This window comes from Symphalangus syndactylus, chromosome 5 (genome assembly GCF_028878055.3).
Source record: "Symphalangus syndactylus isolate Jambi chromosome 5, NHGRI_mSymSyn1-v2.1_pri, whole genome shotgun sequence".
NCBI lineage: Eukaryota > Metazoa > Chordata > Mammalia > Primates > Hylobatidae > Symphalangus > Symphalangus syndactylus.
Window position 1 is genome coordinate 149,068,153 of NC_072427.2, and position 24,669 is coordinate 149,092,821.

At 49.4% G+C, this 24,669-nt stretch overlaps 1 protein-coding gene across 1 annotated transcript in view; it reads left to right on the plus strand.

The window, feature by feature from the left end:
- The first annotated feature begins 1,665 nt into the window (after positions 1–1,665).
- The window catches only part of ANO2 (anoctamin 2), a 363,933-nt gene continuing 340,929 nt past the window's right edge, over positions 1,666–24,669 (plus strand). Inside the window, exons 1-2 of the mRNA XM_055281012.2 lie at positions 1,666–1,850; positions 3,103–3,429. Of these exons, the coding sequence (XP_055136987.2) occupies positions 1,761–1,850; positions 3,103–3,429 (417 nt within the window). The 5' untranslated portion in view covers positions 1,666–1,760. The remainder of the gene's footprint in view (positions 1,851–3,102; positions 3,430–24,669) is intronic.

Here is a 24,669-nt window from a genome sequence, read left to right on the forward strand (position 1 = left end):
GATATGGGGTCCTGAGTTTTCATTTTCCTCCCACAAGGCGTGCCCACGCCAGCCCTTCTGTGCTGTCTCCCTAGGGAGTGCCTCCCCTGCCTCCCGGCCTTTCAGAAGCTACCCACCCTGCAGGACCCAGCTCTGGCTCAATGACCCCAGAGAAGCTGACTTTGACTTAGTCTTTCTGGTCTCCCACAGTGTGGACAGGAGCCCACAGTGTAGAAAGGAGTGATGAAAGCTTTTCCTCTGCTGGTCACAGGTGTGTTTCCTGCATGTCAGCTCTATCTTCACAAAGAGATTATGTTTCTCAAGTGCAGGGACTGAATGTTCTAGACCCCCTGAAACTGCATTGGAGGGCCGAGCACCTAAGGGGCTGCTCCACAAGTTGGCAAAGGGCCAGGAGTTCTGTTTCAACAGACCAGAAGAGTTGCCTTTTGTTCATTCATTCACTGAGCAGGTGCTTAGGGCTGAGTTGGAGGCATAAGGTGTTATTTCTGCTCACTTGGAGGTTAAAATGCAAACACTAACGATTCTAATCACAGCCTTTGATCACGTGCCCTCAGGCTAATCACTGCTCTGGGTGCTTTGCAGGCAATATCTCTCATTCTCATTCTCACTGCAATGCTGCAAGTTTGAGATTCTCATTTTACAGCTACAGAACAAGCACAAAGAGGTCACAGAGCTGGCAAGTGGCAGAGCTGAGGTTTAAGCCTGGGCACTGGCTGTGCTGCTTTGCTAGGAAGTGTTTCTCAGAGGAGAGAGTAGATTGAGTCTGACCTGCCCTGAGACCTTGGCAGCTCGCGGTTGCACTGGGGTCTGTGCAAAGTGCAGTTGGAGTATCTACTCCCTCAGGTCCCTCCAATTCTAACATGCGGTCGTTCCATCACCTACTGGGGACCTTTCCCTTCAGGGGAGACACTGGAATTTTTCTGAAGTGGTCCTATGTTCCTGCCGAGAAGGGGCTGCGGACCTCTGGGGCCTGGGTAGAGGCAGCAGGTGCGTGAGGACGCTGAAAGAACACTGGAGGACAGTCCTTTGTGCAGTTGTTCAGAGGGCCCCTTGGTCTGTCTTTGCTCTGTCCCCGAGGGAGGCGGGGTCTGGCCAGGGTGCCGGCTGGTGCTGCTGCCACAGGAGAGGCCCAAAGCCTAAGCCTTTGGTATTAATTCAAGGTGTCTCTCCAGGCAGTGTCCCCCCACCACCCTGGCTTGCTCAGTGCCACCCCTTCCTTGTCTGGGAATTATGAGAGATTATGACAGCCTTGATCTGAAGGAGCTCCTGCTGGTGTCTCCAGGCTGTGTGTGTGTGTATGTGTGTGTGTATGTGTGTGTATGTATGTGTGTGTCTGTGTGTGTGTATGTGTGTGTGTGTGTCTGTGTGTGTGTATGTGTGTGTGTGTGTGTGTGTATATGTGTGTGTGTGTGCGCGTATGTGTGTGTATGTGTGTGTGTGTATGTGTGTGTGCGTGTGCGTGTGTATGCAGTTGGAGGGCCGCACTTCCTTCTCCATGCTCCCTCCCCTGTGGCCACTGTGAACCTGGGTTTTAGGGACTAACCAAGGAGGCAGCTGTGAAGCAAAATGGGCCATTTTCTCAGGGCTAGTGTCTGAGCACACTCAGTACCCTTGGATTTCCTTTATCTGAGGCTGTTTTGCCTCCTTTGTCTTTCCCTCTCACAGATATCCCCCTGCTCCCTGGCTCCCCACGCCGGCTGAGCCCTCAGGCAGGGGCCAGAGGGGGCCAGGGCCCCAAACATGGACGGCAGCATCTCAAGATGCCAGGTCCCCGGGCCCCAGGTCTGCAGGGCAGTTCCAACAGAGATCCTGGTCAGCCCTGCGGTGGAGAGAGCACCCGCAGCAGCTCTGTGAGTACTGGGCGGGGTGGGGTGGGGGGATAGGCCAGCCCTGTTGGAGGCCCCCAGGGAGCCTCTGGTCCGGGGGATCCTCCATTTGGGAGCACGTGTGTGCATGAAAGAGAGAGGCCTAGGGTTTGGGTAGGGCCTTTTCTCTTCTCTGTCTCCAAGTCAGGCACACTTTCCCAGTGCCCTGTTCTGGTCAGAGGAGGGTCAGGAAAGGAGGAGGTGTGGGAAGCCGGTCGATGCTGCCAGTTGGTCTGTAGGCCCCCTGGTTCCCCTCCTGCAAGCCTGAGCACCTGTCTTCTCTGCTGTGGTGGCTCTGAGTCTCTCCCTTGTGCCTGGAGCTTCATCTGGTTGCCCAGGTGACCTCTCAGGTGGCTGCAGAGGCAGCTGGGTTTCAAACCAGTAATAAACAGGGAAACACCCACGGGGAGAGGCCGGTCCCTCCCCTGCTTCATCGTGTTCTCTCTCCTCCTCTTCTTTCCACCTCCCCACCTCTGGAGTGGAAGACAGCAGAAGTCAGTTCCCTGCTGCTGTCTTTGACAGGGTCCTCACCAGTGGCTGGAGAGGAGGATGTGGGGCTGTGAATAGTGCCTGGTGAATTCCCGTGGGTGGGAGGGTAGGGGGCGGGCCAGGTGACTAGAAATTGGTCTTTGTTCCAATGGATCCAAAGAACCTGCCTGTGAGTATTCTGTGTTTAAATATGTAGTGTATTTGCAGGCAGAGGTGCAGATCTGCAAGCAGGTGAGCGTGTGTGGGCCATGGTGCCTGTGGAAGGGGGTGTGTGTGTTACAGCGCACTCGGGTAGGTACGTGTGTACACAGGCCCCTTCACCTGTATGGTGCAGGAGTGCTGGTGTAGGGAGACAAGGGTAGAGGTGGCTGCGTGTGCATTTGCAGGTGCTTGCATGTGCGTGTGCCGGCGTGGGCGTGTGATTCTGTGTGTGGAGGCAGGAGGTGCGGTTGTGAGGGGTTTGCTGCTGCAGGTACAGTCTGTGTGAGTGTGTGTGTGCATGGATGCTAGAGCATGTGTGAAGGCACTGATGCCCAGACTGTCAACAGGTGGGTGGAGGGCTTTGCAAGCTGGCGTGACAGATTAACTTAGGCCATTTGGTCTTTTTACTGGGGGTACTGGGGGCCTCTGCGCCTGAGGGACTTGCTTCTGAGTCCATTTCCCTGAGCCCAGAGCAGAGATCAGTCTCCTCTGTTTCTCACCCCTTCCTCACCAGACCTTGCCCTGCCTCTCCTCTCTCTCTGGCCAGGTCATCAACAACTATCTGGATGCCAATGAGCCTGTGTCCTTGGAGGCCCGTCTTAGCCGCATGCACTTCCATGACAGTCAGAGGAAGGTGGACTATGTGCTCGCCTACCACTATCGGAAACGCGGGGCGCACCTGGCCCAAGGCTTCCCTGGCCGCTCGCTGGCTATCGTCTCCAATGGGGAGACAGGCAAGGAGCCTCATGCTGGGGGCCCGGGTGACATTGAGCTGGGGCCGCTCGATGCCCTGGAGGAGGAGAGGAAGGAGCAGCGGGAGGAATTTGAGCACAATCTGATGGAGGCTGGACTGGAGCTTGAGAAGGACTTGGAGGTGAGTCAGGCGGGTGGCCAGGGACTTGGAGATGGAATGGTACCGCAGAACCGGGCTCCTAGTGAGCAGTGCCACCTGACAGAGAGCCTAGGCTTTATTCTGGCAGGTGGACTTTTTTTTCTGCTGGAGAAACCAGATTTTGTTTGTTTCTTCCTTCCTTCCTTCCTTCCTTCCTTCCTTCCTTCCTTCCTTCCTTCCTTCCTTTCTTTCTTTCTTTCTTTCTTTTTTTTTTGAGACGGAGTCTTGCTGTGTCACCAAGGTTGGAGTGCAGTGGCGCGATCTTGGCTCACTTCAAGCTCCGCCTCCTGGGTTCCTGCCATTCTCCTACCTCAGTCTCCCGAGTAGCTGGGACTATAGGCGCCCGCCACCACGCACGGCTAATTTTTTGTATTTTTTTTAGTAGAGACGGGGTTTCACCATGTTAGCCAGGATAGTCTCGATCTCCTGACCTCCTGATCTGCCAGCCTTGGCCTCCCAAAGTGCTGGGATTACAGGCGTGAGCCACCGTGGCTGGCCTGGAGAAACCAGATTTTCTTGCCCAAGGACTTGAGAAAGAGTCTTGTGTTGCTGGTGGTCCTGATTAGGGGATTCCAGGTAGTAGTGGTGGGATGGTGGTGGTATGCCAATCTGTTCTTTGGGAGTTGGGAGTTAGCCTAGTTAGACATTAAAGGCAAGAAATTTCTTCTTGACATTCTCAGGCCACATCTAGTGGCCTTCTCCATATAGTTTCCTTGGGAGGAAGACCTAGTTTCCTTGTTGAATTTTGGAATAAAATTCCTCTATATGAATCTCATTCACTAAGGAATGTGCTTGTCTGGGGTCCCCTGAGGGAGCTGATTTGAGATGTATTTGGAAACTGAGTTGGGACATACATAGGATATATTTTATCAACCTATATGCTACAGACGCTCTCACCTCTGGTCAGTGCAAGGGAATCCATGGAAATCCATTCGTACACGTATCCACCCATCCATCCATTCATCCACCCATCTGTCCACCCAGCCATGCATCCATCCATCCATCCATCTATCCATCCATCCATCTATCCATCCATCCACCCATCCATCCATTCATCCACCCATCTGTCCACCCACCCATGCATCCATCCATCCATCCATCCATCCACCCACCCATCTGTCCACCCACCCATGCATCCATCCATCCATCCATCCATCCATCCATCCATCCATCCATCCATTTATCCACACCACAGTGATCCTTTAAAAATGACCTTCCCTTGCCAGGCACGGTGGCTCACGCCTGTAATCCCAGCACTTTGGGAGGCTGAGGTGGGCAGATCATGAGGTCAGGAGATCGAGACCATTCTGGCTAACACGATGAAACCCTGTCTCTACCAAATATACAAAAAATTAGCTGGGTGTGGTGGTGGGCGCCTATAGTCCTAGCTACTCAGGAGGCTGAGGCAGGAGAATGGCACGAACCCAGGAGGCAGAGCTTGCAGTGAGCCGAGATCGCGCCTCTGCACTCCAGTCTGGGCGACAGAGCGAGACTCCGTCTCAAAAAAAAAAAAAAAAAAAGACCTTCCCTTGCCATCTCCCCCAAACTCATTCCTACCCTTCCCACCCTCCCTACCCTCCTCCAGGTCACGGGCCTCATCTTGGGTGTGGGCTGATCACCTTGACCTCAGGTCTTTGTGCTATTGCCCTCTCTGCTTTGGGCACTCTTCCTCAGACATGTGTATCACATTCCCTCTCTTCAGGTCTCTGCTCAAATGTCACCTCCTTCCCGACATCTTCGCTGACCATCCTATTCAAAATACCCCCACCCCATCCCTCTCTGTCCCTCGATCCTGCCTTACTTTTCTTCATCACACTTAGCATTGCCACCTGGAATAACAATGATAGACTTTTTTTGTTTGTTTTTTGTCTGTGCTCCCACTGGCTCCATGAAGGCAGAGATCTTGTTTGGTTCGCTGCACATCCCCAGCACCCAGGACAGACGCTGGCACATATAGGTGCTTAATAAGTGTCAGCTGAGTATATGAGTGACCTCGCTGAACCTCAGGTCCCTTATCTGCAAAATAATAGATGCCTTGCTGGGTTATACTTAAACATGCCTCATCATTAGATGGGGCAATGAAAATTTCAGCACAATGTCTGGTACATAGTAGGTGCTCAATAAATGCTCATCATGATGATTTTAAAAGGTGTCATGCTGAGGCTTGAGGTGCCATTTTCATCAGAAGTTTGCCTGATAAGATTTAAGTTGGCTGGGTGCGGTGGCTCATGCCTGTAATCCAAGCACTTTGGGAGGCCGAGGCTGGAGGATCATGAGGTCAAGAGATCAAGACCAGCCTGGCCAATATGGTGAAACACTGTCTCTACTAAAAATACAAAAAGTTAGCCAGGCGTGGTGGTGCTTGCCTGTAGTCCCAGCTACTTGGGAGGCTGAGGCAGAAGAATCGCTTGAACCCGGGAGGCGGAGGTTGCAGTGAGCCGAGATTGTGCCACTGCACTCCAGCCTGGGTGACAGAGGGAGACTCTGTCTCAAAAAAAAAAAAAAAAGATTCAAGTTAATGCTCTCCTCAAACTGGAAGGGATCCCCAGTGGTCATTCATCCTTTCCTTTCCCCCGTCCCCAGGCAGAATGGCATGTGGCCTGGCTCATGCCTCGTGGTGCTGGCCTGTGCTGCTTTGCCAGACCCTTAAGGCAGAAGACACTCTTCTTGGGTTAGTCTTTCCACCTGTGTAGGAAGAGGGTGCTCTCTTAGGGATGCGTTAGGCTTCCTTGCTGTGGGAGTGCTGATTTTCACTTTTTGAAACCCAAAGCTCACTTGGTGGCTCCAGCTGGGGTCTGCTGAGATGGTCTCTCCAAGGTAAAGGTGCGTTCTGAGCTCCAGGAACTTGCCAATGTGGGAGCTGCAGTGCCTACCTCTGTTGTTGGGTCTTAGGGAGCAGAGGCCAGGCCTTCACTCAGCTGCTCAGTTGGGAAGCAGTGCTCAAGAGGGTGAGCTCTTAAGGCCAATTACATATGTTCACATTCCAGGACTGACTTACTAGCTCATGACCTTGGGCAGGTTACCTCATCCTTTTGGTAAAGCTTCCTGGTCTATAAAAAGGAAATAACAGGGCTGGGTGCAGTGGCTCACATCTGTAATCTCAGCACTTTGGGACAGTGAGGCAGATGGATTGCTTGAGGTCAGGAGTTTGAGACCAGCCTGGCCAACACAGTGAAAACCTGTCTCTACTAAAAATACAAAAAATTAGCTGGGTGTGGTGGTGCGCATCTGTAGTCGCAGCTACTCTGGAGGCTGAGGCAGGAGGATTGCCTGAACCCTGGAGGTGGAAGTTGCAGTGAGCCGAGATGGCACCACTGCACTCCAGCCTGGGTGACAGAGCAAGACTCTGTCTCCAAAAAAAAAAAAAAAAAAAAAAAAAGAGAATAATAATAACAGTACCTTCTTCACTGGGTTATTATGAAGATGAAAGAAGGTAACTAAATAAAGTACCTAGAACACTAACAAAGAATATTACTGCTATTATTATTATTTACAGTTGCCAGGTTTAGCAAACAAAAATGCAGCGTGCCTAGTTAAATTTGAGTTTCAGTTCAACAATGAATACTTTTTTTTCTTAGCATGTACAATGAAATATTGGGGACATACACTAAAAATTAGTCGCTATGGATCTGAAATTAAAATGTAACGGTCCTGGCCACCGTTAATGCTACTATCAACACCACTGCCCATCTTGGCTGCCCCTGTCTCCCCACCATGCTTCATTCTGGTTTCTGTCAGATGTTCCCCGCTTTGGCTGGGAATTTGGAGGGCAAAGAGGTGGCTTTTGGGACTGACCAGTGTTAGGCTGGGGTCCTGGGTTGTTGTTCCTGTTGTATAACCACCCAGACTCCTCCCTCCCAGCCCCCACCCGTGGCTTCAAGGCCACTCCACATTTCTTCATGAGGCTACTCCAGGTGGCACAGCCTCCCCCAGCGTCACTGTCGTCAGAGCCTCCACCTCTCACTGTGGCCTGCTGTCTTGCAGTGTCGTCTCTGTCTTCCAAAAGGTAGTTATTATGATCACTGTTGGGACCTCGTTTGCAAAGCGTTGAGTTTACTCTACTTTTCAGCCATGGCACATTACTATCACTGGTCTGCACAATAACTCTTGGGTTATTTATTTAAATCTCCCCCTGACTCTGCACTGCCTGATACCTCGCAGGCAGTCATTCCAAGGCATCGTCGTTCTGGAAAAGATATAGTGTTTTTTTTTTTTTAATTAAAAAAAAAAAAGACTTTATTGTGTAGAACAGTTTTAGACTTACAGAAAAATTGGAAGATTGTACAGAGAGTTTCCATCTGCCCCATTCCCAGTTTCCTGTATTGTTAACACCTTACATTAATAGGATACATTTGTTACAATTAATGAACTAATATCGACACATTTTCCTTAACTAAAATTCACACTTTATTCAGATTTCCTTATTGCTGCCTTTTTTTTTTTTAACCTGTTGCGATTTTTCTATTCAGAGTTGTCAGGTCTCCTTATACTTCTCTTGGTGGTGACAGTTTCTCAGAATTGTATGCATTCTTAATTTACATAGAAGGTACTGTTTTATAGCCCATTCTGTTTTTTACTTTTTTCTCTAGCAATTTACTTTTCAGATCCCTTCACATTCTGCATTTACATTGATTCCATTATTTTATTTTTATTTATTTTTGAGACCAGGCCTCACTCTGTCACCCAGGCTGGATTGCAGCAGTGTGATTGCAGCTCACTGCAGCCTCAACTTCCCAGGTGCCAGTGATCCTCCTGCCTCAGCCTCCTGAGTAGCTGGGACCATCGGTGTGTGCCACCATGCCCAGCTAATTTTTGTATTTTTTGTAGAGACGGGGCTTCACCATGTTGCCCAGGCTGTTCTTGAACTCCTGACCTCAAGAGATCCACCCACCTCAGCCTCCCAAAGTGCTGGGATTAGAGGGGTGAGCCACAGTGCCTGGCCAGACTCCATTATTTTAATGAGTGAGCAGTTTGCGGCCACCACAGTGTACCTGGTCACTCCCCTAGTAATAATGAACACTTAGGTTGCTTCCAGTTGTGCGCCACTGCAAAAAAAGGAGCGAGAGTGAATCGTCGCCTCCTTTGGGGCCAGCATTCTGTGATATCCCCCGCTCCCTCCATGCCATGTTGGTGTTAAACCGTGCTTGGAGATCCATCAGCTGGAGCCTGTGAGGTTCTGAACAACTTTTCACCACATCAAGACGCTTGGCCCTGGCTGTGAGCAGCAGCCTGGAATGGGGGCCTCACAGGAGAAGGAGACTTCCTTGACTGCACCTGGTGGCAGTTTGGAGTAGGTGCGGCGGCCCCACCTGCTCAGCTGTCCCACCCTTCTGAGCGGGGCTATCTTTTAGGCTCTGGGTTCATTGACTTTAAGGCAAATGGAGAGCAAATGCATTCCTATCAGAGACCCATTAAAAATGATTCACTTAGCCTTGCAGATCAAAAGAACTTCGCATCCACTGAACTCTGTTTGAATATCAGAGAATTGACTTCCCACCCTCCTTGATACCTGGGCATGCTTCTGACAGGATGATAACTGGTGCATACCTTCCATGTGGCATTTCACTTTTTCATTTTTTGTGCATATTTCCATGTATTGATATTGTCCGTGTTCATATTTTAAAAACAATTCAGTATTTTATCAAATGTCTTTATATGTCATTTGATAAAATACTAAATTGTCTTTAAAGTATGAACGTTTGCTTTCTTAGTTTGACCGTTTCATTAGAATTTCACTTAAAGACATCGTTGGAGATGCTTATGGGTGACAGAGACGTCTGCACCCTCACTACCAATTCATATAAATGAGGGCCACCTGTTGGTGCTGTGCATTGCGTCAGAGTGGGAGGCTCATTTAAGCAGTTCAGGAGACTGTCCCAGCCTTGAGTGTCCAGAGAGTTTCCTGTAGTCCTGGCGGGACTGAGAGTGGGTGAGCTGAACAGGCTCTGATACAGCTCTGGGGAGGTCTGGTCGGCCCACCTCCTCCCACTCTCTCTTAAATAAACCTCCTGCTTTGACCCAGAGAGCGAGCAGGGCGGAGGCAGAGACTCACGTGCATGGGTGTCACCAGGGGCACCTGAGGGAGGGGTCTGAGAACCAGGCACATTGCAATCCTGTGGAAGCCAGGAGGGCATGTTTGTACACTTTTAGTTAAAGACCTTCTCTCACCTTGCAGGCCCTGAAATCATAGCAGACATGGCCCCAAGCTTCATCCTTGTGGGCAGCTAGATAGCTGAAATTGGAAATGGAGAAGATGGCATGACAGGGAGGCCAGGTGCCCCCTTGCTAGGGGCTGGCTTTCTTGAGATTGGGGGACCAGGGAACTGATAGCAGAAGTTGGCTTTAAAATTCAGCGTGGCCTGGCATCTCCAGCAGGTCTGGGGGCTGTTCTTGGAAGGGAGGGACAGCATACCATCCGGGAAGCCTGGGAGCCCACAGCTGCTTTCGGGAGGTGGAGCTCTCCTCTCTGTCTTGGTATCAAGTGCGAATCCAGGAATGGCCCAAGTCCTTTCTCTGTAGAGAGGAGACTCCCTCCTCCTATGCCTTGAGATGTCTCTGACCCCTGACTCTTCACCCTGTAGGTCTGGCAGAGCCTTGATGTCTGGCATCTCAACCTGAATTGCAGCACTGAGTCAAAGGGGGATATCTTGGGTGTGCGACATCATGTCCTCCCAGTGAGGCCCATTTAGCAGAGAGGGCTGAGAAAATCAGAATGTTGCCTCACTTTTTTTTTTTTTTTTTTTTTTTTTTGAGATGGAGTCTCACTCTGTCGCCTAGGCTGGAGTGCAGTGGCACAATCTTGGCTCACTGCAACCTCCGCCTCCTGGGTTCAAGTGATTCTCCTGCCTCAGCCTCCTGAGTAGCTGGGATTACAGGTGCACAACACCATGCCCGGCTAATTTTTGTATTTTTAGTAGAGACAGGGTTTCACCATGTTGGTGAGGCTGGTCTCCAACTCCTGACTGTGTGATCCTCCCTCCTTGGCGTCCCAAAGGCTTCACTTTCTTAAAACCAGCTGCCACTGTTTCTCGGGCTCTGTCGCCATCCCACTTTCCCACCTCCTTTTCAGGAAGAGGTAGGGGTGGCTTTCAGAAATTCTGTCTTTAGAGTGGGATTTAATCTATGGTTTTAAGGAAGAAAACGGACTTTTCTGAGTGCCTTTTGTGAGCCTCATCATGTGTGGTTTTGCTTTCACTTGTGCTCATTTAGTCTTCATGAATACCCTGCAATGGGGTGTTATTCCCATCTTGGAGGAGAGAGGCCAAGTGGCTTGGCCAAGGTCACACTGCCATTAAGGGGTCCTGCTGGGATTTGAACCCCGTCTGAGCTTTGGAGCTTCTGGGATCCTTGGTATCAGGTGCGAATCCAGGAATGGCCCAAGTCCTTTCTCTGTAGAGAGGAGACTTCCTCCTCCTATGCCTTGAGATGTCTCTGACCCCTGACTCCTCACCCTGTAGGTCTGGCAGAGCCTGAATGTCTGGCATCTCAACCTGAATTGCAGCACTGAGTCAAAGGGGGATGTCTTTGCGGGACTGATTTATGGAGTACCTATTCTCCCTTTCCAGAAGGAGCATGTGGCACCAGGGCCGTGAGCCCACTGGACTCTGGGCTTTTTGCTCTCCCTGGAGGCTGCTCTGTGGTCTCTGAAGCACAGGCTGGCCCTAGCTGAACATTTTTTGGGACCCAGATCAGTCCTTTGCCTCACAGGGCGAACACTCAGACTTGCTGCTGTCTTCCTCACTCTTACCTGTGTAAAACTTGTCTTGACGCAGTTCTCCTCTTACAATTCTCAAGTCTGGCTTGGTTTTGCTTTGCTGGGGAAACGAGGGCTTAGAATCCTTAGGAAAACCTTGCTGTTTGGTTCTCCGGGGTGACAGCGTCCCCTGGAGGCCTTCCTGCCCATTGCTCTGCCTTGGACATCCACAGAGGGCAGGCTGCTGGTGCTGGATCGGGGAGTGGTGTATTTCTATGGGATGGGGGGATCTCCAGGCCCCCGTTGACCCCATTATAAAATGAGTCTCTTTTCTCCTCTGGAGTGGGATGGGGGCTTGTGTTCCTAGGAAAGGGTATGGCAAACGCAGGGAAAATGCAAATATGGGTTTTAATGATGCCCTTGTCTCTACTGTTTGTTGGTGACGCTGCCATGCTCTCCCGAGTGTAGGAACAGTCATGCCGCTGCTGCTAACACTCATGACTGGGGAAGATGCGATGATTTCCCCCTGGCCTTGGCTGTGTTCCTGTCCCATTTGTCCCATCCCGAGGCAGCAGGCTGGGACCTTGGGCTTCTCCCTTGCCTCTTTCCTACCCAAGGGATCTTTGGGGAACACAACAAAGAACCCTGCAGCCCCTGCCCCTGGGGCCGCACAGCTGAGAGAGGGAGGCACAGTAGGGCTGGCTGGATTTGATCTCAGAGGGGATGCCTTCGGGCAGCCTGGGGTGGGGACGCACAGGGAAAGCAGGGAGGGCCAAGGCAAGCCTCCAAGCCCCCAAATCCAGGTACGTGTCTATTTCCATCTCCAGAGACTCTATAATGAAAACATTAACCTTCAGCATTCTCCTCTGATGCTCATTTTAGCACCCCCCACCCCAACCTCCCCAACCCTAAGGAAGTTAGAGCAGCTAATGTCCTTTCTCATCGACTAGGAAACGTAAAGCACCTTGTCAAGTGGGCGAGTAGCAGGGCTGGGCCTTGAAACAAGGTCTCCTTGCTTCTGCTCCTCTTGTTCTTTATTCTCTTATACTCCCCAGGGGTGGCACTCACCCAGCCACAGAGATGAGCACTGTCTAGGTTTTGCATAAAACTGGGCAGTGGGTCTAGTGAAAAGCAGGCTGAGGATTTACATGGAGGAGGAAGGGAGCTGGGTGTGGCTCTTTTCCAAGTCCTTTATTTCTGGAATCTTTTACCAACTGACAGGGTGCTTCTGGAGATCTCTAGGATTCCTCAAAAGGGGCTGGAAGGAGGTTTCTGGGCTTTGATCTGCCATATCCCAAACTGCAGTACCAAATGGCACGGCTCAGCAAATATCACGATTGTCCTTGTCAAGGGTTTCTGGTCTGTGCATCACCTTAGCCAGCTGTGTGCTTTGCTGATTTTCTTTGTTACCGGGTGCCACCTGTGATGTGTGAGAAGATGGGATCATAGGACATTACAGTTGTAACAGCTTGAGATAATTTCTTTCAATTTCATCTTAGAGCAGGAACTGAAGCCCAGAGAGAGTATGTGACTGGCACAAGGTCAGACTGCTGGTTAATGCCTTAATCAGATTAAATACTGACATTATAGAGTCCATGCAGATAAATAAGCTAAGGGAGTCTGGCTTCCTTGCGTTAGTCTGTCTTCCTCCTAGCAAAGTTATTATCTCCCTATCCAACTGGTGTTCCTGGTATGACTGTACCTGGTGTTCATGGCTGGTGCCTGCCCTGATTTGCAATGTGTTATGCTGGTTGTTAAATATCTTGAGTATCACCCGCGCTTCCTACTGTCATTCACATCAGTGGCTGCATTTGGTGAAGAGAGACTCGGGGGACAGTTGGTCTCTATCTTGCTAATCACCCCTCTTCATGGCACTGCTGGATGTTTTGGGCTCTGAGACACACATTGAGAAGGAAAGCCCTTCTTCATTTGTCACTTGATAAGTTCAGGGTCTTTATTGGTCTGGGGCTGGTTGGGCAGTCACAGCAGCTGTAAAGCAGCTGCCAAGAGGGACCTGCCAGGCTCAGTCTCTGGCCCCTCTCTCCTGCTTTTCATGTAGCAGACATTTACTGAGCACCTACTAGGTGCTGGGTCCTGGGTGGGCTGGGAGCTGAGGATGCCGAGGTGAATAAGACATGGCCCCTGCTTTCAAGGGAAGCAGACCTGACCTGGGAGAATCAAATAGGGTCTAAAAGTGCAGTAACACAGGTGAGAAAAGAGTCCTGGGAGAGTGACCAATGGTCTGATGGACTGGGAAGGCTTAATTCTGTTGTGAAGGTCTGGGTGAAATCACCTTCCCTCTCCCTGCCCCCAGATGCTGGGGTCCAGCAGGAGTGGGTGAGCTGTGTTTCCTACCCTTGTCAGATCTCCAGGAAGAATTCACCCTCAGGATGCTGAGATGCTGGTGTGGACTGTGCAAGTTTGAAAGGTTTAGCTGAAGTGGGTGGCGTACATGGTAGACAGAGTCTTTAAGGCTTTGAGGTCTGAGGATACAGAATGGTTATATCTGGGCTTGACAGATGATGAGGGTGGTTCTTGGGGCCACTTCAGCCTTAAGTGTCCCCCTTCACTGCAGACAGAGTCTCCCTGCTACCCCTGGACAGCTTCTTAGTGTGCTTATATCTGATGACTCCTGGGGCCATGTGACAGCATCAGGGGTTTTGTAATCTTGAGGGTTTTGTGGATAGAATTCAGGGGTAGAATCCATAAACTTGAATGATAGAAAATTACATCTTTATTTTCATCAACACTTAACTGACATTTAGTATTTACTTCAATTAATGATATAGGCAAAAACCTACATTAAGATGAGTTCCTGTGACTGTCACTAATAGAAATAACACATAGAGGCCAGGTTCTGTGGCTCACACCTGTAATCCCAATACTTTGGGAGGCCCAAATGGGTGGATCCCCTGAGGTCAGGAGTTCAAGACCAGCCTGGCCAACATGGTGAAACCCTGTCTCTACTAAAAATACAAAAATTAGCCAGGCTTGGTGGCATGTGCCTGTGGTCCAGCTACTCCAGAGGCTGAGGCATGAGAATTGCTTGAACCCGGGAGGTAGAGATTGCAGTGAGCCGAGATTGCGCCACTGCACTCCAGCCTGGGTGACAGAGTGAGACTGTCTCAAAAAACAAAACAACAACAACAAAACAACAACAACAACAAACACATAGATTTGTATCACATCAAATTTGTTGCACAGATCTCGAAAACAAATTACACTCATTCCTACTTAGAAATTATGCCAATTTTTAGATGTGTCTCTAGGTCTCATTATTTCATGTGTAATAGAGAAGGCAGTTTGTTACTATATCACAATAGATAACTCTATTTCTATACATTTAGTCTCCTTGTTGCCCTGGATAATTATTTTATACATTTAAAGACATTCTGAGAGGGGTCCATAGATTTAACCTGACTGTCCTGAGGTTCCATTCCGTGGCCCCAATATGCTTACAAACCCTTGAACATATTCCACAAAGCCTAGGAGAAGCCTCAGGCAGAGCATGGCAGTCTTGCCTGGCAGCTGTATGAAGGGAGATCAAATAGGAACGCCCATCGCCTGCTCTCTGGGCAGTGCGTGATCCTGAAGAGTCCTGCTGCAGGTGCACTTGTGGGGCACGGGATGATGCCGGGCTCCTGTGTGCTGCTGTGCAGCTGCCTCTCCATGTGCACAGCTAACTGTGCTTTGGAAGCATGTCGTTTAGTCCACGGTATGCCTGAACCCAAGAAGGGAGCTGAGCACTGAAAGACCTAGGTTCTAGGACCTTGTCTGCTGCCAACTGGCTTCTTTCTGGATCTCGATTTCTATTCTGGAAAAAGAGAAGGTTGGGTGTGAAATCAGGGATTCTCCAGCTGTGTATCTGACAGTACTGTCTTCCCATGACTTGGACTGAGGTAGTCTGTACCAGAATAAAAAAATTGATAATGTTTTTGCAATTTACTAAAAAGTAACATGAATAAAGATAGTTTTCTCAATTTACAGTTGTTCTAACATATCTTTTTGTTAAACCTTTGGAAGCTGTTACTCCTTGCCTGCCAGGAAGTACTTATTGAGGGCAAAAGGAGTGGGTGAGAAGTAAAAGAATATTAATGGGAGCATGTGGAATTGGCCAATCATGTTTAATTTCTAGGCTTAGTTTGGATTGTGGGTTTTTCTACAGAATTGTTCCTAGTTTTAATGGTGGAATTAAGCATGTCGGGACATTAAGGACCTTTGTAAAGGATCTTGCAAACAGCATCATGACCTGCGGGTGTTCTCCTAGCTCCCACCAGTCTCCAAGGCCCCTTCCTGCTATGCTATTCTGTGGACTTACAGCATGTAATGATGCATTCTGCTCAAAAGGCCGACGACTCTTGTTGTGAGTGGACTCATGAATCTGTGTGGAATGAAGGCCATTCTCCAGAGGAGACAATGCTCCTGTTGACATTCAGGCACCAATACAAGCAATGGTGCACCCCACTTATTCCCAGCCTTCCCTGTTCTGTGCACACAATTGTAAGGGAAAACAAAGCGACAGTTACAATGGAAGCAAAAGGAAGAGCAGCTGTTGGGGCTATTAGCTGTGTCACTGTCTGCTGAGTGGGACAGATGCACTTAGGAGGCCTCATCTTCTCTTAAGTCTCTTGGCTTGCCCAGGAGCTTAGCTAAAGTCAGAGGGTTCCATGATGATTCATGGAAATTGCCATTTATGGCCTAATGGCTCCTAGGGAACCCTGGGTCCATTCTGATGCCTCCCAGAATGTGTTTACCATTCCTTGAGCGTCACTGGGTTGGGAGTCTCGGCTACTGCAGACCAATCCACTGTGGCCAGCAGTTGGACTTTCTGTCCAGCCCAGCACCCTGGGTAGTCAAACTCTCGGCTTGGATAGGGTGACTGCTGGTATTCGTGTTACTGCCTTGTTGAGTTTCCACTCAGGAATTGATTATTCTCAGGCGGTAAGGGCTGGGGTCTATTTGACTGTGGATATTTTAGCCAATGTTGTTTATCCATTCTTTGGGCTCTTCCAGCCCAGGGAACTTAGCTCATCCACAGGCCATTGGAGGGTGAAGGCTTCTCAGGCCTCAGAGAGGATCTGTGAGTCTTAGCACCTTTTCAGGAACGGGAAACAGAAGGAGTGGAATTTGATGGGTGTGCTGTTCTGTTGTTCTGTGCAGACACGGGAACCCCCCAAAGGCTTCAGAGTGGAAGCCCCAGGGTCCTCGGAGCTGGTGTGGGTTTCCTGCTGGCTCCCTGCACACGCTGCCCGTGTGTGGTTACGAGTTTGTGTGTGTTGCTATGTACTGCTCTCACGGTGTATTGTGGAGTTGGGGAGGTTGCATTCAGACCAACTCAGGCCACGCCTGTGAGCAGGGTCTGGCATCCCAGCTCTGCCTGCTGAAGGCTGAGAGCATCAGTGGTATGCGTGGGAGCTGCCTTTCCCACTGGGCTCCCCAGGAGCATGATGTAGCAAGAAGAACTTAGGGTATGGAGAGTGAAGAGCCAGGCTCACTGATGTGTGTCTTTGTGCAAGGTTCTTAGCCATGCTGGGTCTATTTTCTTATCTGGGATCTGTAGCCCACACCGTTCATGGGCAAAATACTTCATGAATTGTAATGTGTCATAAAATAAGCCAAAGTTGGCTCTCCCACCCTGCCTACCTTTGTGCTTCAATTTTCCTTTTTTTTTTCCCCCACTTTATGGGCTGAGTTGAATTTCCTTCCTATTTTCTGAGTGAATGAAACTGCCTGATGAGTGGATTAGGCATCCCCAAAGGGAGAAGGTGCAGGGAGTTTACTGTCTTGTTAGGAAATTAGAAAATTCATGAACAGAGAGTTAACAGTTCAAGGCATATATGCCAATTGCCTCTTTTCTGGGCTCCCCGAGTAAAAGGTTTCATAAATTCCAGTTATTTGAATACCATGATTATGAGTTTGAATACCACTACTTAGTAGATTCATAATTTTAGGCATAGCCATTTACTATCTGGACTATTAATTGCTGAATATTTTTGTTAAATTGGCTCACTTTTGAAACTTAAATTTATTTTAAAGGGAAATATTCTATCATTATCAGAAATGGAGAACCAATATCACTGGCCAACAGATAGACAATAATTATAAAAATAGGCACAACCGAAACAAAACGACGTCATTCATTTCTAGCTGGATACTGTTGGCTGCAGGAGGTCCGAGACTGGGGCCTGCTTACTCTTTGTTGAGAAGGAAGCTTAGCTAGCATCAGAGAGATTAAAGACATATTGGAAACAAACGGAGACTTTATTTTTGCAGGATAATTGAAAAGGGACTTTCTTGTCATTTAAAAATGTTATTTGGTGCTATGTTGCATCCATCCATTACCTAATGCCCCTCATTCTGTACTTGGGCACCATTACCAAAGCCCCTAGTACACCTTCTAGAGCTACGCTTGCCCCTGGATGGATTGAAGACTTAGAACAGAGACTGTGTCTTTCTAATTTATTTCTATTTCTATTTATTTTATTATTTTATTTTTATTTATTTATTTATTTTGAAACAGAGTCTCGCTCTGTCACCAGGCTGGAGTGCAGTGGCGCGATCTGGGCTCACTGCAACTTCCGCCTCCCAGGTTCATGTGATTCTCCTGCCTCAAACTTCCGAGTAGCTGGGACTACAGGTGCCTGCCACCACGCCCAGCTAATTTTTGTATTTTTAGTAGAGACTGGGTTTCACCATGTTGGCCAGGATGGTCTCGATCGCTTGACCTCGTGATCTGCCCCCCTTGGCCTCCCAAAGTGCTGGGATTGCAGGCGTGAGCCACTGTGCCCGGCCTTTATTTTATTTTTGAAAAATAGAGACAGGGTCTTGCTTTGCTATTGACCAGGCTGCTCTTGAACTCCTGGCCTCAAGTGATCCTGCCATCTCCCAAAGTACTGGGATTACAAGTGTGAGTCACCATGGATGACCTCATTTTTTTTTTTTTTAACAATGTGTGACACATTGATAATATAATAGCCTTTAGTGCTGTTTGTTGAATGATGTAAAGCATAACACCTAGCAAAGATAATACACCGTAGAGTTGCTCCAAGGAGGCAGAGATCCCAGGAGCTTGAGTTGACAGGAACGCCAACGGGAGAGGAAGCCCTTGGTGCCTTCTCCTAGCCCTGCTTCCACTTACAGCAGCCTGGGATCTCTGTGTGTCAGCTCCTGGGATCTCTGTGTGTCAGCTCCTATCCTCTTCCCGCACTGAAACCTTCTCCAACTCCTGCTTCTCATTCAATAGCAGTATTGCATTTGGTTCTCCCATCTCCTTCCTCAGTCTGGGATGAAAACACCACAGCAATCTGCAGCCCGCTCAGAGCCACCCACCCTGAGGAGACGCCCCAAGAGAGCAAAGCTAGAAGCCGGGGCGGGATGAAGGGATGGGGGAGAGAAGGTGAGAGAGAGGAGACCTGTGGGGGAAACCTGAGTCCCTGAACAGGCTGCCCTCTGGTCCAATGTTCTGGGGATTTGGTGACCTGTTGGGGAAAGAGGTTGAGCCCTGGGGTGTTAGCAGATTTTTTTCTATCTTTCCACCCTTCCCTCTTCTCTAGTTCTGGCCTTCTCTTCTTTCTTTCAACCCTTGCTGCCTCCATTTGGCAAATTCCAAGGTCGTAACGATTACTGTTGTCATGGACTTGGATTTGTCATGGGCTCTTCAGAAAAAAGACACAGATGATTTCCTAGGGACAGTGTGTCAGGAACTGTCTCCTTGTCCTGCTTCTCTGGTGGTGGGATCTTACTTTTCCAGTCATCAGGAATTTCCTATTCAGTGTTGCCAGGAATACCTGCTCTCTTTTTCCTGCCACTGGGGCCTCATGAATCTTGGGCCCCTCCCTCTCTGATCACTGTACTTTTCTGCTTTTGAAGTTATTAGTAATAAGAGATGCTTCGCCTGTAATCCCAGCACTTTGGGAGGTCGAGGCAGGTGGATCACGAGGTCAGGAGATCGAGCCCATCCTGGCTAACACAGTGAAACCCCGTCTCCACTAAAAATACGAAATAATTAGCTGGGCGTGGTGGTGGGTGCCTGCAGTCCCAGCTACTCGGGAGGCTGAGGCAGGAGAATGGCGTGAACCCAAGAGGCAGATCTTGCAGTGAGCTGAGATCCTGCCACTGCACTCCAGCCTGGGTGACAAAGGGAGACTCTGTCTCAAAAAAAAAAAAAAAAAAAGATGCTTCTACCATGCTAACCACATAAAGTAACTCATTTAATCTTTAAAACCACTCCATGAAGCATATACTACCACTGCCCCTATTTTGCAGATAAGAAAACCAAAGTTACATAACTTGATCAGGGTCATCCCAGCACTGCCCCCTGGGTGGTGGGGGAGCTGACATTCCACACCGTCCTCCCTGCCAGACCCCCGGTGGCTCCAGGCACCACACGGCCCTGACACGACACAGCACCTGGTGCTCCCTTCAGTTCTTTCAGCGTCATCCCCCAGCCTCACCCCTCTGGGAATCCTTGCTGCCAGTGAGGGATTCAGACCCTGAGCCTCAGCTCTCAGTCACTGCCATGTCCTCCCTCTCCAGGGATGAGGTTCCTGCCGTCTGAGTTGGCATGGGGAAAGGGGAGTCCTGGCTTCCACCATTTGGATTGTCAGCCACCTAAGAAAGTTCAGGGGAGGAGGAGAACACCTCTGAACTTGAGAGTATCCTCTGTTTATCATTTTGTCAGCTGTTCCCTTTGTTCTGCTGATCCTGTCTTCCCTCCTGTCAGCCTAGGTGGGAGGTTGTGGGTTGGGGAAGAGCTGGATCCCTGCAGATACCTTTTAATTACCCTTGGGCTGTGTTTGTGGTGAGAATCATGCTGCTCAGGACTGCCCCTGAGACAGGTGTATGGGTCTGGAGCCAGCAGGCAGGGGTGAGAGGTAGCAAGGCTTCCCAGGAGGAGCAAGGCTAGAGGATGACACTGCAAAATTTGAAGATTGGGAAGGAGCATCGGGTGCTGTGGCGTGTCAGGGCCGTGTGGTGCCAGGAGCCACCTGGGGCTCTGGCAGGGAGGACGGGATGGTGTGGAATGTCAGCTACCCCTGGAAGCAGTACTGGGACAAACCCACAGGTGTGTGTGCTGCTCATTCCTGCTACAGGCATCAGGAGAGGTGATGGTGGGCCCGGGAGGCGTCTGCCCTGGGCACACTCAGCCTTCCTCTTCTGTGGCTTCCCTTCCGTGTGGTTTTCCCATCACTCTCCCTCCTTCCAATCCCATTCATTCATACCCGTCAGTGTAACTCTGCTTTGCGGCAGCTGCATTTTTCTCAGGGATCAAAGCCTTAGGTGAATGGTGGTGTATTGGGCACCAGCAGGTGGAGCAGGTTCTGGAAATCACATCATATTGGCTCTTTCCTTTTTCAAGGACCATGGTCCCAGATGGGAGTCCCCCCTTCTTCACTCCAGCTTCCATAAGCTGCTTACATTGGAGACTAATGCTGCAGCAACCAGGCAACATTTGGGCTGGAACACTTCTCAAGCGCAGAGGCCTGCATTGCGCTGGGATGAAGAAAGAGGATGATCATGTGGTGGGCACATTTGGGGAGGTCAGTGTTTAATGAAGAAAGCAGAAGGCAGGAAACTGCCCAGGGTCATGCAGGATGACCCATGTACATGTGTGGGTTTCCTCCATATGGGGGCTACTCATGGAGGGTGAGTGCTTAATCTGTTCACCACCTCTTGCATTCTGAGTCACCCCTTCCTGCTGCTAGGATGCTCAGAAGTGGGAGCTAATTCAGTCATTAATCTGAGCCTAAACCAAGCTGAATTACACAGATATGCTGGGATCTTCCACTCTCAAATGCAGAGTACAAATCCCTCCAGGACCAAAGGACCACAGGACCAAAGGGCTGTGGTTTATCTGTGCTACCACTCATCATCTCTGCCAGTTTGGATAATTGCAAATTGTCTGCACAGACCTTGCTGTCTACACACACACACACACACACACACACACACACACACACACATCTTTGCACATCCTAGCTGTCTTACTGTAATGCTTGGAACCAAGAGTGGCAGAGCTGGAAAGGTTTCTTGAAGAAGAATGTTCTGGTGTAAAGCACAGTGAGAATGCCAGCCGGAATCTGAATTTCAGCTGAGCCACTAGAGGACGTATAACCGTGGGGAAATTATATGATACTTCACATCACTTAAGTTTTCTTCTCTGTAAAAGTAATCTGGCTGAATTGTTTTGAAGAAGGATGGCACATAGTGGGTGCTTAATATTTGTCCAGGAAACAAATAATTAAATGATATAATGTATGTTAAAGAGCCCAGTGCAGTGCCTGACATATATCAGAAGCTCAGGATTAGCTGTTCTTAGAGTTTCTTAATATCAGGTCCAAAGATCCCCCAAACTCTTTTGTCTTTTTCTGGCCTCTGGGATGACCCACCTGTAAGTTGGATATAATCTCCCATCCTAATTATTCCCAGTTCCTCTTCTGGCCTGGCTTTACAGACCAGCATGAGACTTCAACACTGCCCGATTGTCCGGTGCTGTGGAGAGTCCCCATTCAGAAAGACAGCAGCCTTTGTCCTTCCTTCTTTCTAGAGTCTCTAAAGCTCTTCCAAGAGCTAAGACCCTCATGACATATACCTCACCAGGAAGCTGGATGGTCCCTAGGAAGACTCAGCTAAAATCATAGAGACCTTTGCATTCCTGGGTCCATCAATAAGTCATCCACCTTTGTGCCCTTGTTTGAGCTAGAACTCCCCTCCCCTCCCCTCCCCTCCCCTCTCCTCCCTTCCTCTTCCCTCCCCTCCCTTCCCTTCCTCTTCCCTCCCCTCCCCTCCCCTCCCTTCCTCTTCCCTCCCCTCCCTTGCTCTTCCCTCCCCTCCCCTCCCCTCTTCTTCCCTCCCCTCCCTTCCCTTCCTCTTCCCTCCCCTCCCCTTCCCTCCCATTCCCTTCCCTTCTTTTGTGATTGAGTCTTGTTCTCTTGGCCAGGCTGGAGTGCAGTGGTGCGATCATGGCTCACTGAAGCCTCTAACTCCTGGGCTCAAGTCTTCCTCTGCCTTGGCCTCCTGGGTAGCTGGGACTATAGGCACATGCCACCATGCCTAGCTAATTTTTAAATTTTTCTTTTGTAGAGATGGGGGTCTCACTATATTGACAAGGCTGGTTTCAAACTCTTGGCTCCAAGCCATCCTCCTGCCTCAGCCACCCAAAGTGCTGGGATTAAAGGCATGAACCATCTCGTCCAGCCTTGCTATTTTGAATGCCATTCTTAAATCTCACATCCGAATTTAAGTGTATTGATATAGCTTGTTATCGTGAGCTTTTTAAAAAAGTGAATAAGCAACCTAATTGATCTGCTTTTTAATCCTGGACTTTCAGATATCAAGTTTGTTCAAAGTGAGGTGCACTGTAGCTTTCTCACTATGCTGTAGTGGAAGGGGATGTTTCCTCTCTATACACCTCTGAGTGTAGTCTAGCCTATAAACTGACTGTAGGAAGAGAGAATATAAACTGCCTCTTTTGCTCGCTCATGCACTGTCTTAAATCTCTGGAGGAAGTTCTTCCTAAGATCTAACCGAAATCCCTCCAGAGCAACTGTATGTTGGCAAAGGAATAAGTCAAATAGCATCTGTGTGATTGGCCCCTTGGAGTCTAATGTACATGGGGAATTGTCTCTGGAGCCTCATTTTGAGGCTTTTATGTCCAAGGCAATGGAGCAACAGGAGGATTGGAAAATATCTTCCTTGTGGGCCTGAGGAGGAGGGATTCTGTGTCTCTGCAAATAGGAATTCCTTTCCCAGCTTTGTCTCCAACTCAGGACAGGTCATGTGGTTTTCCCCAGCTCTTGAATTTCCGTTCCATTTTTGGCTGGTTTGAGTTCCCCCATCTCTTGTCTCCTGCAACACCTACCGAGCAGGTCAACTCACCGTATTCTGCAGAATCATGCAGTCTTGTGCATCAGATGCTTGAAGGTCACCTCATCCATGCCCCCAGCTCTGGACAGGCTGTGCATGTTAGGGTCCTTCGAACTTCTTCCCAGGGGGCTTGCCCATCCCCTCACATAATATCTCCCTATGTTTCTAGAGTCTGACCCAAACCTTTCTTGCTGCCATCTCAAACCCTTGGTCCACGTAGTGGTGGCCTTCAGGGAGGCAAAGAACAGCTGCTTGGCCTCTCCCTTGTTCCTTCCTTGTTCTTGTTGGGGTATCACCTCCATGCATCCAGCTCATGAATCCCCCAGCAATTTCTTTGTCACCAGATCACATTGCAAGCTCCTGTCCAAATGCTGTCTGGCTGCTTCCTGTTCCAAGCATCTCCCTCCCACCTGAGTATTTGTGTTTCTGATTATTTATCCCCAGATGCAAAGGCCGCATTTTTCCAGGTTGAATCTGCTCATTGTTACTTCCTGCCTGGGTTTGCTAACATCTCCAGGTCCCTTTTGCAGCCACCACTGCAGCCTTGCTCGGTATGGAAATGTGCATGTCCAGGCTTCAGAAAGCAAACCGTGTCGGGAATGGGATGAGGAGAGTCAGTGACCCTGCTGAGAGTGGCCCCACCTCATCTGAAGTCAAGGCCCTCCCCAGGAGAATGTCTGAATTGATGAACACAAAAAGCCATCAAAGTGCTGCCGGCAGGGGAATGACCTAGACTGAGACCTGTCCCAGCTGTTGGGCTTTCTCTGAGTCTCCTGAGCCGAGAACAAGGAGACGCCTTCCTGCCCTCTTGGCCTTGACTCTTTCCAAACAGCCATCACCAGTTCTAATTAAATACTCAGCAGATGAAGTGACCGAGCACCAGAGGGGAGGTTGGGAAGATGCTGTGTGCTTGGCCATTTCCTGTCCCGGCCCCACCCATGGGGAAGGGGATTGTGGTCAGGCTGTGCCAGGATGGCAGGGGCCACACGTTAAATGCAGAGGCAGAGCAAATGCGCCCCCATGTTTCTTTTTTTAAAAGGAGAGTTCACTTTAGTTTTTTTTTTTCTTTCCATTTTATTTTATGGTAAGCCCTCGATGACTCAGAAAGTCAGAGTTGGAAGGGACCTTTGAGAGTCTTTAATCGGCGTCTCATTTTACAGATGGAGGCCCATGGAAGTTCAGTAACATACTCAAATTCACAAATGCATTTTTAAATTGTCCTCTGCCCTCTAGATGGGTGCTAAACACCGGGCATGGAAAGTTAAATCTCTCGTGACTAGGAGGGGCTCAGAAACGGATGCCTGATCCAAACAACCATGTCTTCCAGGGAGTAAGTCTCAGCTTGCCTGTATTTTTCCTCACTCTTTACCTTGAGCCAGAGCTAGAAGATGAAGCTTGGCATAGTGGTGCCTCTCCATTCTCTCAGGGCTCTTGGTTGTCCGTGATTACATTGAAATCCAGGGCTGTGATGTGGGTTGAGTTGGATACTGCTTATGAGAGACCATCAGAACTTGGGTGACAGGGGAAGTGCTGAAAAACCGAACTCACGCATCCTGTCCCCCTTCCCAATACTCTTGCTTCCTACCCACCGCAGCTTTGGAGTATTGAACATGTTGCTAGTTAGGAGGGCTCCTCAGAAGATGCTGATGAATTTGGAATGATTT